This window comes from Rhinolophus sinicus, linkage group LG07 (assembly GCF_036562045.2).
Source record: "Rhinolophus sinicus isolate RSC01 linkage group LG07, ASM3656204v1, whole genome shotgun sequence".
Taxonomy (NCBI): Eukaryota; Metazoa; Chordata; class Mammalia; order Chiroptera; family Rhinolophidae; genus Rhinolophus; species Rhinolophus sinicus.
The window spans coordinates 81,440,779-81,461,245 of NC_133757.1; the positions used below are offsets into that span (position 1 = coordinate 81,440,779).

The 20,467-nt window shown below is 49.5% G+C and overlaps 1 protein-coding gene across 13 annotated transcripts in view; it reads right to left on the reverse strand.

Annotated features, from left to right (window-relative positions):
• The window catches only part of CACNA1A (calcium voltage-gated channel subunit alpha1 A), a 286,036-nt gene that overhangs the window by 62,479 nt on the left and 203,090 nt on the right, over window positions 1–20,467 (reverse strand). For all 13 annotated transcript variants that reach the window (XR_012498085.1, XM_074338066.1, XM_074338067.1 and 10 more), the window contains 8 exons: window positions 18,605–18,717; window positions 17,264–17,376; window positions 17,019–17,150; window positions 16,633–16,705; window positions 14,748–14,865; window positions 14,545–14,612; window positions 11,216–11,322; window positions 8,252–9,061 (listed from right to left, as the gene is read on the reverse strand). Coding sequence is in view for 12 of the 13 variants with exons in the window: in XM_074338066.1 (XP_074194167.1) it covers window positions 8,252–9,061; window positions 11,216–11,322; window positions 14,545–14,612; window positions 14,748–14,865; window positions 16,633–16,705; window positions 17,019–17,150; window positions 17,264–17,376; window positions 18,605–18,717 (1,534 nt within the window). In the remaining variant the exon portion in view is untranslated. The remainder of the gene's footprint in view (window positions 1–8,251; window positions 9,062–11,215; window positions 11,323–14,544; window positions 14,613–14,747; window positions 14,866–16,632; window positions 16,706–17,018; window positions 17,151–17,263; window positions 17,377–18,604; window positions 18,718–20,467) is intronic.

The window sequence follows — 20,467 nt, forward strand, 5'->3', positions numbered from 1 at the left end:
TCCCAGGTTTCAGCGTGGTGCTTCTCTTGCCAGGAGGGCTGTTTCTTGGAGGGAGAGAAATCAGGGGGAAGAGAACGTTCTGCCAGAGCCTATATCCACCCAATCCGAAACTTCCAGACCCGTCTACCTCTCCCCCGTTAGCTCCCAGGCAAGACCGGGCACACAACGCTTCCAGGAATGGCTAAAGAGACAAGGGGACACCATCTGCTTCGTGGCCTTAAATGCCTCTAGTATGTATGTGGGGGGGAAGCAGGCAATCTATGCACATGACTATATTACAGAATAACAATAGAAATACTAACAGCAGACACTTCAGTAACACAAACTCCTGGTCCTGTTCCAAGCTGTTGACTTGTAATAACTCCTTCATCCTCAGTCCTACGAGGGGCAATTACTAGCACCATTTTACAGATGAGAAAATGGAAGCTCAGAGAGGTTAAGTGTCTTGCTCAAGGCAACACAGTTGGTAAAGGGATGAGATAATTTCTCACAGAAATACAAGTATGGGGGCAAAGCATCTGAGGTAGAGGGAACAGGTAGTGCAAAAGCTCTGAGGTGGGGACAAGCTTGCTGAGTTTCAAGAGGCCAATGAGGCTGGAGGTGGAGAATGGGGGAGATGAGGAGGGCGCCTCAATGACTGTTAATTAACACCATGCAGTCGGACAGGAGAAGAAGAGTCAAAAAGGAGTGCTTAGTGCATTTGGAGGGGGAGAGAAAAACTTTAAGGGTCCTCACTGAGCTTATCCTACCTCAGCGCCCACTGGGCCATCAGCACCATGAGGCAAGCAGTTTATTTTTGTCTGTCTTGTTCATAGCTGTGATCACAGTGCCCAGAACAAGGCACTACTTGTCAAATGATAAATGAATGTCCCCATTTCGTAAATGAGGACACTGAGGCCCAGAAGTCCCACAGGCCCAGGCCTCCCTACAGGGAGTGTGCCTCCTCCCACCTGCACACTCAGCCCCAGCTTGACAGAGACCCTCAGAAGCCGTGGCCCCAGGGAGCATGGCTGGGTCTCGAGCTTGTCAGGGGCCTCCCAGGCCAGAGCCCACTCATTGCACGTCTGTCCTCGCTGGCCTCTGCTCTGCCCGCTTACTCAGGGATTTGGGTGGACCTGGCTTCCCAGCCACCTCACTGAGCGCTTGGCCCCCGCGTGTCATCTGCTTGCCTCCACACCCCCCTTCTGAACACTCGATCCTCGTATAAGGGGCCCCATCCTCCCCCAATCCCTGGGCACGGGTCCCTGGCAAAGTCTGTTTCCCGGAAACAAAGGACCTCTGTTGTTTATAGTCTTAACGATGCTTCTTTCCAGAGGGCTTTGCAGTTCAAGACTTCTCTCTGGCTCTTCTTAAAGGCAGCCCTTGATTCTGCAGCCTGTGCCCTCCATACGTCCTCATAACAGCTCACACTTACTGAGACCTTGCTGTGTCCTGGACGTGACACACATCAGCTCATCTAATCCTCAGAATAGCTATGAGAATTGAGTAGTACTGTTATTCTCATCTTTTTTTCACTATTAGTTTAAGGTACTGTTATTCCGATCTTAAAGATAAGGAAACTGAGGCCCAGAGGCAGGAAGGTCCTTGCCCAAGGCCACACAGCCAGTTGGTGACAGAGCTAGCTTGGAGTCCAGACAACATGGGTCCAGCATCCATACTGCTAACTCCTACCTGACACTGCACCTCTCTCATGAAGCAGTTTGAGATCTCCCGGAAGGCTTAGCCCACAGCTGACGGGTGTGGGAATCCTTGGCACTCACTGTAATGGCCAAGAGTGTGGGCCAACCTCTGTTCTATTTCAACTCATTAACTTCTTGAAAGATCTGATCAGGCTGGCATCATGACTTTTCCCATTATACAGATGAGGAAACTGAGGCCCAGAGAAGCTGAAGCATACTAGAAAACGGTTTCGTCAGGCTACTGCCATCATACACACTCACTCAAGAGACCAAAAGTGAGTAAAAGACAGCTCTCAGGTTGTACCAGTTCATTGAACGCCTGGGAAGTTTGAGGCACAGGAACTGAAGCCCCTGGCCAGCACAGGTCTGGTTCCCCAGGCCCAACCCGGAAGCCTAGATCTACATAATGCTTACAAATCAAAAAAGCGGGCCTCCCCTGAAAGGTCTCCCACTTGCTAAGCCACTGGCACCATTTCAGTTTTTGCATTTTAACTTGCAAAAGTCCATGGTGTTAGTACGCAAAGGAGGGACAAGGTAATTTATTTTCAGACTTGTCTTTCTGAGGCCGCACAGAGAGTAGGGCAGGCCCAGGAGAATTTCTCCCTATTCAGTCACGTGAGTAGGTCATGGATCGACACGCTGGAAGGCAGACCGACCTGGTTTGAGTCTCAGCAATGCCACTTACTAGCTGTGACCCTCTGTAGTTTGATTAACATCTCGGAGCCTCAGGTCCCTCATCTTTAAATTGGGAATAAGAATAGTAGAACCTTCCCTAGAACTTGGAGATGAAAGTGGAGACCCTGGTGCCGATTTGCTCTGTAACCACTAGTGAGTTAGACTGTTTTGCATCCAAATCACGGGCACGGGAACCACACTGAGTCACCGTGAGGAATACAAGTAAATGTGTGAATGAGGTGAGGCTAGAGAAGTCCTTCCAGGCCTTGAAATCCTGTGGAATTTTCCCTCATGGATTTAGAACTTGCTTGGGACCAGTGACCCTTTATTCCTTCCAATTTCTTCCTTTTGGAATAAGAATGTTTATCCTGTGCCTGTCCCAACACTGTATTTTGGAAGCAGACAACTTGTTTTCTAGTTTCCAGATTCATAATGGAGGGGAATTTTGCCACCAAATGGGTCATACCCAGAGCCTCACCCATTCTTGGCTTAAATGATGAGATTTGGGATTTTCGAGTTGATGCTGTAAACAGGTTAAGACTTTTGGGGCTATTGGGATGGGGTGAATGTATTTTGCACATGGATGGATGTGAATTTTGGGGTGGGGTCAGAAGGTGGACTGTAGTGGGTTGAATGGTGGTCCTTCAAAAGATACGTCTACCTAGAACCTGTGAATGTGGCCTTATTTGGAGAAAGCGTCTTTGCAGATGTCATTAAGGATCATGAGACGAGAGAGTCCTGGATTAGGGTGAGTCCTAAATCCAATGGCAAGTGTCCTTAGAAGAGAAGAAAAGGGGAGAAGACATACACACACACCTGTGACGTCAGAGACAGATGTTGGAGCGATGTGTCTACCAGCCCAGGACTACTGACCAGCAGGGATCACCACCAACCCTAGAAACGAATGCTGTGCCTGGACAGTGAGCATCAGCTGTAACTGTGTGAATGGAATGAAATGAACTTGAAACCATTATTTCCCCAACGTCTTGCACAGCCTCCAAATGAGTTCCTAATTCTAACTTTTTTAGAAGTTGTCCTTCAGATGAAAATCTGGCTGGGAGAATTCCCTCATGTGTGTGTGTGTGTGTGTGTGTGTATATACACACACAAACATATATATATAATTTAAAAAAAAAATTTTTATTGGGGAATATTGGGGAACACTGTCTTTCTCCAGTGCCCATCAGCTCCAAGTAGCTGTCCTTCAATCTAGTTGTGGAGAGCGCAGCTCAGCTCCAAGTCCAGTTGCCGTTTTCAATCTTTAGTTGCAGGGGGCACAGTCTGCCCTCCCATGCGGGAATTGAACCAGCAACCTTGTTGTCGAGAGCCTGTGCTCTAAACAACTGAGCCATCTTGCCGCCCCTATATATATATTTTTAAATAGAGAGACAGCCCTATTGCAAAGCAGGCTGAGTAAAGTTATCCTTTCAAAGAGCATCTGAATCCTTTGGCTACCATCTAGAGAGGTTGGACTAAATAACACAGCAGTTGAGACCACGGTGAATGTTTCAATAGAGGGACAGTGGCTCGCCTGGGACCAAGAGCCCCCTGTTCAGATGGAAAGGGGATCTGCAGGCCTTTGTTTTGTCTTGTTTTTGCTTCCTTCGTTGGCTCTGTGCGTCACAGAGTTTTAAGAAGCTCAGCTGGAAGAGGCCTAATATCAATCTCTAGGAGGTTTCATTTGCAATGTCTCCAAGGAGAATCTAAAAGGGGCAGAAAACTCTGAAGTCAGGTCCCTTCCCCCTCCCCTCTTGGGGATTTGCCATCATCTGCCCTGAATAGGCAGCTGGTTGCATAATGCCTATCCTGCACAGCATCCCTCTGCCAGCTGATCACTTCAGCATCCCTCTCCCAAGGGCTGCAGACACCTTGCGTAGGGCATGCTCAGGCCCCGAGACCCAGAGGATGGTCCTGCTTCCTTCTGCCCCATTGTCTTAAGGATCTACACGTATTAACTCATTTAATCCCCACAACCACCACCACTGGAGGTGGTATTAGGATCAGGCCCATTTTAAAGATGAGGAAACTGAGGCCCACAGAGGCAGAGTCATTTTTCTAGTGTTACCCAGCTGGGAAAGGGCTGGACTCTGGTCCTAGAGATTTTAAACCACAACACCACTCAGTAAATAAACTGGGGCGATGGACAACTTGGGGTGTATGGAATCGGGTTGCTGGAGAATAAAGCCCAGTGGGTGCTGTAAAAATCAGGGTGTTAAAGGATAAAGCACCCTCTTTTCCCCTTGCAGGATAAATTGTGAGGCTCAGAAGTCCAGCATCTTTCTTCTTGCTCCTTTTGGTAAGTAGGTTGTCACGGTGATAGGAGCAGGTGGAATGAAGATGCAAAGAGTTGAGAGGTTAATTCTGGGGTGGTGGGGCGTAGGTCTTGGCAGAGTCCCCCTTGCTAAGTCAGGTCTAGCAGCGTCCCCCCACTGCCTGGCTGCTGGGGGGAGTGGTGGACACTCTGCACTCCAGATTTTTACTGGGAGTCAGGGAAAAACTCCATCCTCACTTTGGTGGCCCTGGGGTGCCACTGAGCTCAGCTGCCTGGTGTGGGGGATCCGAGGCCAGCAACTATTGAGTGACAGAAACAGAATGTGCTTCTGCTCACTTTTCACTGGGGTGAGCCAGTGAAATCTTTATGGGAGGAGCACATTTAAAGCTGGGGAAACTGGAGAGGAAGTGATGAAGGAGAAATGGGGAGAGACAGAGGGAACAGAAAGAAAACAATCATATATATTGCCAATGCTCTGGAGAATGAAAAACAGAGTGTGTCTGGGAAAAGGCCTAAGGAATGACAAGAGGAAAAATGCAGGAGGCAGTCCTCTTAGGTAGGGCCACCAGCTTTGCTGTTTTTACTATATTATATTCTTGAGTAAAGTTTTATCTTTGCCATTCTTATTTTTTCTTAAAGCACATGAATGGCTCATCTTGGGTTTTTTTTTTTTCTAAAAGTGCCTGAATCTTCATGACGTTTTATTTCCAGTGAGCATTAGAACCTTTTCATCAGCCAAATGAATAACTCCTGCCCTGGCCAGGGGTTTGACATGTCTATTAATAAGGGAGTTAGCTGTACCCTCCTGGTTTAGAATAGGAGCCGACCAGCTGAGCATTTACGGGTGGAAGTGGGGAGGTACTTTCTTTGTCTGTAGAGGAGAAGGGCCAGGGGCCAGTAGTGGGACTCAAGAAAGCTGGGTTATCATCTTACTGCTTGTAGCTGGCTGTTTAGGAAATCCCTTTTCCTCTCTGTGCCTCAGTTTCCCCATCTGTAAAAAGGAGTGTGAATGAACAATCTGAAGGCTACAGATCTAAAATTGTTTTTGAATGTCTGTCAATGAGTCTTAATAGAAATAGCTAACACTTATTGAGTGCTTACTACTATTAAAAATAGTTAACATTTATTGAGTGATTAATATTAATAATATTCATACTGATAATAGCTAACATTTACTGAACACCTATTATAAGCCAGGCTCTACTTACAGCATTTTACATATATTAACTCATTTGAACCTTATGCCTACTTTAGGAGGTAGGTACTGTACTTAGCCCCACTTTACAGATGAGGAAACAGATACCCAGAGAGGGGGACATACTACAAGTCACAAAGCCAGGAAGTGATGGGGCAGGAGTGTGACCTCCAGCTCCAGAGTCCGGGCCCTTCGCCAGTAGGCTGTGCTGTCATTCTGTCCCTGTCATTCTGCCTCCTTCAATAATGGGAGTAGAGATAATGCTAAGGATGATAATACCGTGTTTCCCCGAAAATAAGACCTAGCCGGACCATCAGAGTCTTTTGGAGCAAAAATTAAATTTTTTTACTGTAATATAATATAATACAATATGACTGAGTCTTATAGTAAAATAAGACCGGTTCTTGTGTTAATTTTTGCTCCAAAAGACGCATTAGAGCTGATGGTCCGGCTAGGTCTTATTTGTGGGGAAACATGGTAATATTATCACTATATTAACAGCAATAGTGGTGATTGATCCTTAATTATGGAGTTCTGTGCTAAACACTTTATTCCCCCTAAAATCCTTTCAGAGGCCTCTCATTGCCTGAAGGGACTCAAGGTCCTGCTGACCGACCCATCACTGTCCCTTCAATTGTTTTGTCTGCCACTCTTTTCCTCACCCTCCAAACTGCAAACTGGCCTCCTTCTGCTCCACCTCTGGGCCTCTGCACATGCTGTTCTTAGTCTAGAACACTCTACTTCTTTCTCTGATTGTTCCTGCTGGAAGCCTGTCACCTACATGCCCATCACCTGCAATTACTTGACTGAACCCATAGTGCTGGCTTAGACTGCAGTAGGCATTTAGTAAGCACTGATGAAATGAATGAATAAACCCATAAGAGAAAACCCTAGAGTAGGAATGACCTGGAACAATGATTTTCAGGGGACTATGGTGGAGATATGTGGAGATCCAATGATATAATAATTGAGGGGCACTATGGGCATTTAGGAAGTGGGAAGCAAGTACACTAATCTCTTACCATGTGCAGGGCAGTCCCACCTGGGAAAGAATTACGTTCCAACTTTCTTATATCCCTCACACAGATGAAAAAATCTGCTTGCAACGATCTGTGCTTTTAAGTTTAACCTGTTTTCCATATGAGCATCAAGTATTTTTGCATGTTTAAAATACACATCACGTTTTCCCAGAATACAACTATTGGACAAATTAAGGAAGACTAGACTCTATTTCATAAGGAACTTCACCTAGAGGTGTTCACCATTTTGGAACATCTGGACACTGATGGCAACGCCTCGTGTCAGGTGAGTTGTGTGTACACCCCTGAATCAGCCAGCATTTGTACCTGTCATAGTCTTGGTGAGTTTGCGCACAGGTGTCTGCTTCAGAATTATGTCACTCTGTCCTCTAGAGTCTCATTACTCCCAGTGTGGTCCCCGGCCTCACCGGGGAGCTCCTTAGAAATGCAGACTCCCAGGTTGCACTTGAGATCTACCGAATTAGGATCTGTGTTTTAGCAAGATCCCTGGGGATTCATGCACACATCCGATTTTGAGAAGTGTTGGCCTGTTGTGTATGTCATGTAACAGAGCCACTGAAACACATCTTTAAAAAATCAATAAGATGCCATAATGGTGACATAAAAGGAGACTAAAAGGACATTAATTAATAAAAGAACAATGTCTGTTTCAACATGTAACATGTTGCTGGGCTCCTAGGTGTAGAATCACTATAGAACCTTCTAAGGACTGTTAAAAAACATTGTTATGAAAAAGAGATGGCTGTTTCTGACTGGATAAGGGTCTGGCCTGGAAGATGCCTCCAAAAGCCTTGAACCTCGTTCTCCCCTTCAATTCTGAGGGCCCAGAGTGGCCTTTCAAATCCCCTGAGGAATAGCATCAGGTGAAAAGATGGTTCACTCAATAACAGCTAAAAATGGTCTCTATTGACCAAGCACTTATTACGTGTCAGCTGTTCGTTCAGGCCCTTTGCATGGACTTCCTCATTTAATTCCAGTAATGCCCCACTATGCCATTTTAGATCCCATGATACCATTTTACAGATTAAGAAAACTGAGGCCCAGAGTCGTGAAGTCGCTTGCTCAGGGTCACACATGGAAGAGCCGTAAACTCTGGGGGTGAGTTCTCATGGAGTTTCTGAGACACATGAGGGTGTGATGATCTGCCTGCAGCCTCTGGCATCAGACAGCCTGGGTTCATGGTCACTTATCAGATGTATGACCCTGGGCAAGGCAGTTCCACCACTCAGTTTCCCCATCTGTGAATTGGGGCGATGACAATGGGATCTATCTCAGGGGGTTGCTGAGAAGACTGAGTTGCTCAGGAGAGGGCCCGGTACACAGCAGGCGCCCCTGGGGCTGTTACTATTGCTACTACGCCGGTCATAGATTTGAGATGGCCTCCACTTACTTCCTCCTGCGGTGCCTGCGCTCCTTGTCCTCCCTCCGTGTGTCCATGTCATATGTGACTGGAGCGCCGTGGCGGTGTCGCCGCCTCCGCTCGCCGCCATCTGGACCCTCGCCCTCGCCCTCACCGCCCCGGGCCGGCCGGCTGCCCTCACGGTGCCGGGCTCTCCTCTGGGTCTTGTCCTCCGGGGCCTCCTCACCTGGCCTGCGATGGGCCCGGTGCCTGCGGGGCTCCCCATCAGCTCCAGTGCGCGGGGACCCGCTGCGGCTCTCCCGGCTGCCCCCGGGCCGGTGTGTGTGCCGCCGGTGGGGGTCTCCAGCCTTGGCCCGCTCAGCCTCACCCTCCCAGAACCCTGGGGGCTCCATGCCACCCTCCCGGGATTGGTGGTCCGACTCCCGGCCGTAAGGCCCCTCGCGGCTCAGCTCGGCCTCCTGGCTGCCAGCCCAGGGCCGTCGGGCATCCAGGCCCACGTTGCTGTTGGGGTCCCGGGCCCGGTCGTGGTAGCGCGCCTGTTTCCGGAGAAAGTCCTCGGCCCGCTGCTGGCCCAGGCGCTGGTCCACCGTGGGCTCGGCCGCCCGGCTCTTGTTGGTGTTGTTGTTGCGGTTCTCCTGGGGGTCGACCACCAACGGCCGGTCCAGGTGAGTCTTCATGTCGGGCCGCAGGTGCCGGGCGTAGGTGGCCTTCCAGCGCTCGTCAGGGTCCATTTCGTTGTACAGGGCCTCCCGGCTGGCCAGCAGGTTTTGCTTGCGCATCTCACTCGTCCGCTGCTCCCACACGGACTTGGCTGGCTTCTGGTTCTTCTGCTGCTCCTTCCTGCAAGGGAAGGGCCCAGAGGTTAGAGCAGTGCTGGGCACTGCACCTGCATGGACCACACGGGCTTATGGGAGCCTCCACCCAGGTGAGCGTCTCAGCTCAGTGGGCATCTCCACCAGGATGGGTGTCCTTCCAGGTGGGCATTTTGGCCCAGGTGAGCATCTCCACCCAGGTGGGTATCTCAGCTCTAGTAGGTGTCTCAACCTGTGTGGAAAATTAAACCTTGCTGGACATCCCGGCCTTGCTTCTCAGGTGGGAATCTTGGTCCAGATACACAATGTGTATCTCCACCTAGCTGGGCATTTTGGTGTAATGGGGGGCAAAAGAGGGGCAGTTTTCAACCCAGGTGGGTATTCCCATCATCCTCTCCACTCCTCTTTATATTATAGCACATGACCCCCTGGAGGCAGTCCTGATGTCCAAAATATTTTAACAGCCAATCATAATGGATACTGGCCTGGAACAGAGCAGGTTCCGGAGGAGCCCTCCCGCCCTCCACCCTGCTGCTGCCTACAAGATCCTTCAGTTCTGGGTCTTAGGAGGTCTGGGGGTCCCAGGGAGAACCAGAATGGGTGCTGGGGAGTCTGGGGCCAGTGCTTATTTACCCACTGGTGCAAAGCAGCCAGTGGGGCTGCTGCCAGGAATGCTGGCGAGGCTGAGGCCTGACTGGGGCATACAGATTTTTTCAAGGGTTCTATGTACAGTGGTACCTCGGTTTTCAAACGTAATCCATTAAGGAAGATTGTTTGAGTTCTGAAATGTTGGAAAACCGAGGCATGGTTTCCCCATAGAAAGTAATGCAAAATGGATTAATCCATTCCAGACCTTTAAAATCAACCCCTAAAACTGCAAATTTATCATGAATTTTACTATCTAATGATACCATAGAGCCATAAAATTTACGGCGTTTGTAAACTATAATGTTCACCAACGTAGATGTACATTTGGGGCCGGTGGCTCAGGTGGTTGGAGCGCCGTGCTCCTAACACCGAGGTCGCCCGTTCGATGCCCACATGAGCCAGTGAGCAGCGCCCTCTACAGCTAAGATTGTGAACAACAGCTCCAGGGGCTGCAGTGAGCAGCTGGAGGTTGGCGAGAGCTGCCATGAGCTGCTGTGAGCAGCTGACTGACAACAGGTGACTGACTGCCTCAGCCGGGGGGAGTGCAAGGCTCATAATACCAGCATGGGCCAGGGAGCTGTGTCCTACACAACTAACCTGAGAAACAATGGCTTGAACCAGAGTGGGGGAGGGGGGAGGGGGGAGGCGGAAGAAAAGGGGAAAAGAAAGAAAAAAAGAATATTGGTGTCAACAAACCTCCTATGAAGACACCTTAAATTTCACTAACTCACCACCTCTGATCCACCAGCAAACTCTGTCCCCTCTACCTTTATGATCTGTCTAGAATTCAGCAGCAGAATGTCACCTCCTTGGCCACAACCCTAGTCCAGCCCCCACTATCTCTTGCACAAACCAGTGCAGTTATCTCCAACCTGGTCTCCTGGCTCCAGCCCTCGCCCCCAACAGTCTGTTCCTCTGACAGCAATGAGAGGGCACCTGTGATCACCTGAGCCAGGGAGGTCTTGTCCCTCTGTTCAAGAACCCTCTATGGCTCCCACCTGACTGAGAGCGAAAGTTTAAGTCTTCCCCACAGTTCACAAGGTCGTGCATGATCTGCCCCTGTCACCTTGCCCTCATCTCCTACCACTCCCCACTTGCTCACTCCACTCCAGTTATACTGACCTCCTTTATGTTCCTTAAACACACCAGGCATGTTCCTGCCTCAGGGCCTTTGTATATGCTATTCCCACCATCTGGATACTCTTCCCTCACATTCACCCCATGGTTCCTCCCTCACTTCCTTCAGGCCTTGTCACTTCTCTGACAATTTATTTAAAATCACAACTCTCTCCACTCCTGGCACTCCCTACACCCATATGCCCCTTGTCAATGCTATAGCCCCAGCAGCTAGAACAGTGCCTGGCACATAGTAGGTGCTTACTAATTATTTATTGTGTAAAAATGGGTGGGAGGGCAGAAATACCTTTTCTTAAAGCTCAACCCTGTCAGGGACTGCTCCTTGCCCCAAATCCTTGACTGGGAAGGTGCAGAGGCTGAGGAGCCTAGAGAGTATGCCAGAGCTGGGGGCACTTACACAGCTATAGACATGTTGGCTGCGGACAGAGGACTCACTTCTGCCACCTCCTTGGCTTTCTGGAGGGCGAGTTTCTGGTTGGCTGCCTCTTCTTCTTCTTGTTCATCCTAAAAGGCACACAGGGTCCCTGTTTACAAAACATGAACTGGGCCTTGGGGCCTCACCTCTGACCCTATTGCTAAGCAGGGGCGACAATGGAAATTTTTACAAACAGATTTGGCTTGGGCATCAACCAGAGCTAAGCCTGCCAATTGGAACGGATGCCCTGTGTCCCTTAAGTGTACTGCTATCCCCTTTATGCACAGGCTAGATATCTAGCTCATTATTAACCCTATGTTAGCACACAGCCAGAAGAAAAAAGGAAAAACTCCCTTCCCTTTCCACAGCGGAGATTTTTCTGCACCCTGTCTCAAGGAGCTGGAAATTAATGCAAAGATTTTCCTCTCACTCTACTTTCCAGGCTGCTTAAGCTCTCTGAATCAAGACTGAAAAAAACCCAAGCCACTGACTAGCCCCCACGTGCAGAAAAATTTGGCATCCCATAGACCATCCCAGGCATTGCCAACAGCTTCCAGAAGGGAATCAGGAGAGTAACTCATATTCTCAGTCAGTTAGGTTCAGAGAGGAGGAGAATGGGGGAAGATGTTTTAAAAATACATACAGAAAAAGATGATTTGGGGCTTTAAATCCTTCTTCAGCCTTCATGCAGGGCCTCATTCGTAAAACAGAAAAGCCAACCAAGAAAAAGCAAAGAGAAAGAAAAGGCCAGAGACAAACCTGCCAGTAAGAAAAGTCATGTGGCTGTAGGGCCCCTCTCCCCCTGCACTGGGATCTCTGGAGCAAGAAGCAACCTTACCACCTTGGAAATGGTCAGATCAGTGACAACACAGAGGTGGGACCCAGCCAGCTCCCCTGCTCATGAGGCCTCCCTCCTGGCACTACATCCAGTATTTCTTTGAGCCAGGTCCCTGGACCACCTGCCTCAGAAACACTGCAAATACAGATCCCCAGGCCTCCCAGAGAACGTAGGCTGGGCCCTGCAACCTGCATTCTCAACAAGCTCCCAAATGAGTATGAAATGTGCTCAAGTTTAAACACCAGTGCATGTGGTTAAGAGCACAAATTCTAGACCCACTTGGATTCAAATCCCAGTTCCATCACTTACTGCTGTGTGACCTTGGGTAAACCACATAATCTCTCTGTGCCTCATAATCCTCATCTAAAATTTCAGCTCTCTCCAACTTGCTCTATTTCACTTTTTCCCTTAGTACTCTTCACCAGCTGACAAATTTACTTGTCTGTCTCTCCCACTCAAATTAACAGCCTCACGAGGACAGGGATTTCTCTCTGTTCTGTTCATGGCTGTGTCCCTGGTTCCTAGGCCTGGCCTTGCTCACAGTAGGTGCTCAATAAATGATTTTAAATTAATGAATGACAAAATCTGTAAAATGGGGCTCAGAGAACATGCCTCCTGGGGTTTCTGTGAGGATTAAATGAGATAAAAACATATCAGGGCTTAGCAGGGTGTCTGCCACATGTTAAATGCCTAAGAAATGCTTGTGGAATAAATGAAGGAAAGAATGTGGTCTGCAGGAGAATGTCCATCCCTCACAGGTGATGAGCGTGCCTTTCTCCCTCCCCTTCTCCTACCCTCCTGGAACCCCCTCTCCTCAATGACTTGGATGAGCTCACGGCTGGATCAACTCCCAGAGCAGCCATGTCAGCTGGCTCCATTGTGGCCAGGCCCGTGGCCATGTGTTTGGGGTGGCAGAGACTTCCGTAGCCCCCCCTCCACCCCCAGTCAGAGCTGGGCCTGGGAAACTCTCTTTCCCTCCTGCCAGGGTCAGCAGATGGAGGGCTGGAAACGTCTGCTCAGTTTGGTTCAGTTCCATGAACATGTCCTGAATACCTTGAGTCACTGGGCTGTGAAGCTGTGGGAGGCCCCAGGCCTCCTGGGGTAGGAGGAAGACTGCACATGTCTCTTTATATGATGGGGATGCTGGGGGAAAGTTTAGGGTGATAGCTCCTAACATGACTTTGTTCCCGAAATAGCCATCTCAAATTGCAAAAAAGGTGTCCACCTTCTTTGTGCAGTGCACAACTTGAACGATTCCCAGTGGCCCTGCTTGTAGGCTATCCTAGAAATATGAGCTGTGTCACTGAAAGCAATATTACCTCCTCTGTGCCTATGTGAGGTGGACCTCACTCCCAGGAGGTCCATGGCTGCCCAAGGGGGGCATCTGGCACCAGGTTTTGCCCGTAATTCAGTATCACTGACCATGAATAAAAACTGGGCTTCTCCTTGCATGACTTGTTCCCACTCCCCCATCCCCCAAATTCTTTTCTGACCTCCTTTCCTCTGCTCTTCTCTCTTTTCTGCTTTTTCAGTTCCTAGCTATGTGGCAAGGTCACTCAATCTCTCTGGGCCTCAGTTTCCCCATCTGTGAAATGGGGACAACAGTAACTCCCTATCTGTTATGCTTGCTAGTGTCTGGCATAAAATTACTTTCTGTGGTTATTATCATTTTTATTTTTATCATTATCTGCTCAGCTGGAGCTCAAATTAAAGTGGCAGGATGTATGAGTCAAGAACCTGGGTTCTGGAACTTGCCAGGTCTGGATGAGAATTCCGACTTCTATAAAACGAGAGCTCTAGGTGCAGGGCCTGGCTCGTGCCGAGTGACTGACAAAGGCTCCCTTTATTGAGCACTTACTCTGTCCCAAGAACTGTGCTGAGCCCTTGACATGCATAGCGTGATGCTATAAATAGTAGCTGCTATTATCATGCCAGCTGGGGCCAGTGATTGTGCCTTCCTGAGCCTCACTTTCCCTTTCTGCAAAAGGGTGATAACAGCAATGCCTGGCACCAGGCGTGTAACAGAATTCTTTATTGTTATCACTCGGTGGTGAGGTGCGGCCAGCTTCCAAGCTCACAGAGACATATGTCAAGCCTCAGGACCCTGGGTAGGTTATTCTCCATCTGTCCTGTCCTTTCAGGTCTAGAGTAGTGACAGCGCCCGCGAGCCTGAGGTCTGCACCATTCCTTAGAGGTCCCTTGAGGCCGCCCCGCTGCCTATCCACAGGTACTGGGTGGAGTCCGCAATCTGTTTCCTGCTACCCTGTTACCTCACCCCCTCCCACCTCCTCTGCTATAGATTCCACTTGACTAGGGACAGTGTGTTTGAGTGGGGAGGAGGTGTCTTCTTTCTGGCACAGTGCAACCAGGGCAAAAGCTCTGACCGTCCCTGTCCCTGCATGCCTGGCACGGTCCTGATCTGCCGTGAGTAGGTGGTAACTTTGCCAGAGAAACATTCTCCCACCAACTGCACCTTGGTGAGCTCCTGGGCGTTGGCCAAATTATCCACTGCGATGGCCAAGAACACATTCAAGAGGGTGTCTGAAGACGTCGGAGTCAGGGAAAACATTGCCACTTGGTCCCTGGGTAGCTGGGTCTCCTGATCCCCTCCCTCGCGCCCTCCATCCACTCTGCCCTGGGCCCAGGCGCGTCCCCACATCTCCCCATGGAGGATACAGTTCCCAAAGAGTGTCAGCACGATGAAGTAAATGGAGAACACCATGCCGCCTTGCACGCCGCCCTGAGATTTGATGCCGTCATACATGACCTCGTTCCAGTCCTCGCCTGTCAGGATCTGAAAGGGAGGGAGAAACACACAGCCAACCCCTCTCTCAGCCACGTACCCCTCGGAGATGCAGCTGTAGGGCCCAAGCCTGCTTGTCCCGGCAGTGAGGGGCTCTCAGCCCAGCTTTGAGGAAAAGGTGACCCTGGGGGAGTCACGAACCTCTCAGTAATTGTCTTCCCTCATGGGAGAAGGGGATCTGCGAAGGACTGAGTTGTGACCCCTAAATTCTTATGTTGGAGCTCTTAGCCCTCATGTGATGGTGTTTGGAGATGGGAGGTACTTGGGGTTAAATGAAGTCATGAGGGTGGGGCCCTCATGATGGGATTAGTGCCTTTCTAAGAAGAGACACCAAAGTGTTTGTGGGCCCCCCCCACCTCTCTCTGTCTCTGTCTCTCTCTTTCCCCCATGTGAGGACACAGGGAGAAGGTGGCTGTCTGCAAGTGAGGACGAGAGTCCTCAACAGGAACCACCCCTATGGGCACCCTGACCATGACTTTAAGCCTCCAGAACTGTCAGAAATACATTTCTATTGTTTAAGCAACATCTTCATTGGTCCTTCTGGGCAGCTGTGCCCGGGGCAAGGTGAGTGCTGGTGACCAGAGAAGGCTGCAGGCGAAGGACACAGGTGTTGACAAACAGAAATTGGGCGGATGCTTCTGGGAAAGTCTGAGGGGACATGCGTGTGGTGTCGACATGCTCATTAAAAAAACAAAAAAACCCCACTTCCCTCCTTGGTAGTATTTCCACGAGGATCAAGTATATGGGAAAGAACTCCAGAAATGCTAATCTGTTAATGCAGGGTTTCTCTGCCTGAGCACTGCTGACATTTGGGGCCAGAGCATTCTCAGGGTGGGGCGTCCTGTGCACTCTGGGGTGTTGGGTAGCAGCCCTGGCCTCCACCCACTAGATGCCAGTAGCATCCAGCCCTGCAGCTGTGACAACCCAAAATGTCCCCCAACACTTCCAGGTGGTCTTGGGGCACGGAATTGCTGTTGGGCCAGAACCCCTGTGCTGAGGATCTGTGGGTGGTGAGTACAACGACGATCAATCAACGTGAGGGCTCAGAGCTTTGCTTCGTGGACGATCTCTTTCCAACTCCCATCTCAGGGTCTCATTTAGAAACCACCCCCTGTAGGAAAGGGGTGGGGAGTGAAGTCCCGTTTTCCATACACTCTCTGCACCCCAAAGAGACAGAACCCATTGGAAAGGCTGCGGAGGTCCCAGCTAGGTCAGTCCTAATCCTTAGCTCCTGTGTCCACATGGGTGCAGAAGTTGGTTTGGGGAGACAACCCAGGGTCAATCTCTTTGTTCTGGAATATGGGATTGGGGTGTCTTCCAATCTGGGGGAGGATGGGTATAGGAGCCATGTCTTTTATTTTCTGTGTTCTGATGCTTTGACATGTAGTCAGGGCTAGCTAATTCCCAGAGATAGTGAACAACTTGCCCAAGAACATGCTTTTCAAATGCAAACCAACCAATCCAGGGCCCACACCTCAACCATTTCCTTTATCAGGCTCTACGCTCAAGGCCAACACTGTCTGCCCGAATCACCCCAGGGCCAGGCAGGTACTGGATCACTGAGCACAGCTCCCATGCCCCAGTGCCCACTGAAATGATTCAAACCAGCCAATCCTAAACCTGCTCACCCTGCTTCCCCCATCCCTGCCTGTGCACCCCCAACAAAGGCTGCAGCCCATGATCCCCAGCCCTCTGCCTCCTGACTCTGGTGCTTTCCCGTGTGGCCCCGCGTGGCGTGGGGCTGGGTGAAGGTTGTACCTGAAACACTGTCATTATTGCTGCTGGAAAGGTGTCGAAGTTGGTAGGAGGAGTCCCTTCATCGAAATTAAACCTGTGGGAGAACACAGACATTTCTCATCGGCCCCGCCCGAGGTGTCCTGAGGGCGTGGCTCAGCAGCTTGTCTCCAGGGCAACATCTCCAGCATCTCTGTCCCCCAGAAGGACACCTGAGTGGTACCCAGGGTCCTCTCTGTCTGGGAGAGAGGACGGGGCGTCCAGGCCACGAGGAGGGCAGTGTGCACAAGGGAGGTGGGTCTCTGCCTCCGGGGGTACTGAGTGTGGCACGTGGGGGCTGGTGTGTGCGTGGGGGGTCCCTGGGCCAGACCCTAGGGAAGCAGAAACTGGACACGCTGCTGAGTACTTACTGGCCGCCAAAGAGCTGCATTCCCAAAAGTGCGAAGACGACGATGAACAGGAAGAGGAGGAACAACAGGCTGATGATGGATTTCATGGAGTTGAGGAGAGAGACGACCAGGTTCCTGAGAGACGCCCAGTACCTGCCAACAGAGGCCGGAGGTGGGGTGGGGGGTCAGGCTGGGCCGGGGCGGCAGTCGCTGAGCCTGCGTGCCCTCCTCCTAGGTGCCCCTCCCCCTCATCTCCAAAGACTTACTTTGTGACTTTGAAAATACGCAATAACCTGAGGGCTCGTAACACGCTGATTCCAAAGGACGTGCCAGGTTTTATGACCGCCCAGATGACCTCAAAGATGCTCCCAATGATGACCTAGAACAGAGGATCTGCTCTGGTGTCCAAGGTCCTTGCAAACATGCTCTCAAGCCGAGCCTTGCAGGAACCCAGCCCAACTCCCACCCTCAAATGCGAGCAGGGTGACAGTCTCAGACCCCTCTCATCCCTTCTCTGTTTCTATTTATTAAGAGCTCGTGAGAGTCAAGAATTCCTGAAACATGTAATTACAATGTGGGTGCCCATGCAGCTACCACCTACATCAAGAAATAGGCCATGTTAGCAGCCCAGAAGCCTCTGGGCATCCCCTAGACATAAGCATCATCCTGAATTTTCTAAGAACCATTTCCTTGATTAAAAAAAAAAAAAGGTGAAATTCACATAACATAAAATTAACCATTTTAAGTGCACAATTCAGTGGCATTTAATACCTTTGCAATGTTGTGCAAGTATCACCTCTATCTAGTTTCCAGAACACTTCCATCATCCCAAAAGGAAGTTCCGTCCCCATGGATAGTCACTCTCCACCCCACCCCCACCCCCCGAACTCCCAGTCCCTGTCAACTAGTGAGCTGTTCTGTCTGTATGGATTTGCCTGTTCCGGATATTTCCTATAAATGAAATTATGCAATATGTGACCTTTTGTGTCTGGCTTCTTCTGCTTATCGTAAGGTTTTTGAGTTCTACCTTTTTAAAGTATTGAAGTATCATCCTTAGACAATACAGATTACTTTAGTTCACCTGAACTTTGATGAGCAGAATCACGCACATGGTATGGACTGCTTTTGCAGTGTCTGCCTCCTTTAGTGTAATATTGTGTGGCGTACGGGTGTAGCTGTGGTGTCTGCCTTTCATAGCTGCAGATAATTCCGTTATGGGGCTACACCACCACTTCCTTATCCATTCTACTGCAAAGGGATATTTGGGTCATTTGGTTTGGAACTATTATAAGCAAGGCTGCTCAGGACATTCTTGTATGTGTCTCCTGGGCATCTGTATGCATTTCTCTAGGGTGAAACCCTAGCAGTGGCATTGCCAGGTCACCCCCACTTTCCAAAGAGGGTCCACACATTTGCTTTCCCACCGGGAGTGGCTGACAGTTCTGGGAGCCTGTATCCAATGTTTGCAATGGTCCTCACATTCCTATTTGCATTCAGCTGAGTCTCTCATATCCAGGGGTGACCCTGCCTCTCCCTTTTCTATGTCCCCAGGTATCATGCTTGGCAAGAACTGGAGAAATCAATTCCTTAGAAACCAGGGCACTTACCCCACAGTCAAAGCAGTTGAAGGAAGAGTGGAAGTAAGGCCGTGTCCCAAGCCCGTACATTTTTATAAACATTTCGGACATAAAGAGTCCTAAGAAAATGAATTCTGCATAGTCTAGAAAGTGGGGGGAAGAACAGAGAGAAAGTTAGTTTTGTTGGGAGGGGGGCTACCGGGTGGCTCTGAGTTTCCTGTTAATACCAATCCTGTCCCTTGCCTGGCCTGGCAAAAAGGGAGAGAGAGGTTGGTCTTTGGTGGCTTTGGCCAAGGATTATGCAAGGCTTCCTTTCCATGGGCCTCAGTTTCCCCTCTGTTAATGGGGAGGAGCGACAACTGTCCACTACGCTCCAACCAATCAAAGCCAGGCCAATCTTAAAAGGAGTGAGAAAAAGTTTAGCGGGTATCCATCTTGCAGGGGTTGCCCTGGTTTGATGAAAAGGGTTGGATGTTGCAAGGACCTAGGTTTTGCGCTGCATGGTAGGTTCCTGAAAACTGACTCCATTTTAAAAACTAATGAACGAATAAACATGGGAATGAGCGAATTACCTGGCTAACTAACCACTCACTACCTGGCTAACTAACAAAATAACAATGACCCCCTGATGTCAGCATGTCATAATCTAAGAATTATGATGAATCCACTTTTATATGCCTGAGCTCCAAAGGGAAAATAGAAATAGAAATCATAACGGTGTCCTGTTTGTAAGCCCCGGGTGTTAGGGATTTAGTTGTAGCCCCACAAGGAACTGATACAAGGCACAGCTTTTCTCCCAACTTGGAAAACCTATCTGATGTCCCCTGGAACTCCTCCTGTTTTCCTGATGTCTGTCTATAAGTCTAGAGCAAGACAAAGCCTCTTGTTCTTTGGGGAGAAGGCATGTGCAAATGCCTCTGGGAGAGATAACACATGAGTGTTTATTTGCACAGGCAAAGAAATGGCTAACATCAGGTCTTTTTCTGAGAGGGCTTCTTGGTGGGGCAGGAAGATGAAGAATCAGGAAGGAGACAGGTACTCACCTAATGGATGGAAAGGAGAGGTAACGAGGGCTTCCGAAGGGAAGAAAGTATACAGAAAGGGGAGAGAGGACTCACACTTCCAAGAATTTTAATTTGGGTCACATAGCTGATTCTGTTTGAAGGTCAAGGGCATGTGTTATATCGTTCTTTTAAGAGGTGGTTTGAACTGTCAAGGTCCTTCCTGCTCATTCCTATTAAAACATTCCCTTAATTTTAGGACTTCAGGGAGCTCCTAGTGTCTGAGGGGAAACTCTAGGGTCTCCAGGACCTCCAGGACCAAAATGTCAGTGAGGGAAATCTGTCCATAACATCTGGTGCACTCAAAGAACCACCAGCAGCAACTCTGGGAGGATTTAAAGAGTTTCCAAGATGCATGTTCTCCAGTTACCATGGAAACATGATAGCTGGTGATGCACAAGACCTGAGAGAATTGTCGGTGGCATTGGTGGGCCTGGCAGAAATTTCAGAGCCATAGAATTCAATTTCCACCAAGTACAGAAGCATTTGAGACTCAGAGAAACTACTATACTTCACTGATTCTAAGACATATATTTTTGTTCACATGCTGACATCTCTGAAATTGGGGTGTATTTTAAAACCATGTCCTAGTTTAGACAGCAGCATTATTTAATTTGTTAGTGGTGCATAAAATAAGAGTGCTTTATAATTGAAGATGCCTTCAATCAATGGATATGGTAATGGCTGTCCAAGGTCACAGGGCAAGTTAAGGGCAGGCATTGAGAACCCAGGCCACGGGGGGCCAGGGTAGGGATCTGTCATCAGACCACAGCTTGGAGTCTGGGTTCAAATCTCAACTTCATCACGTACTACCTGTGCGATCCTGGGCAAG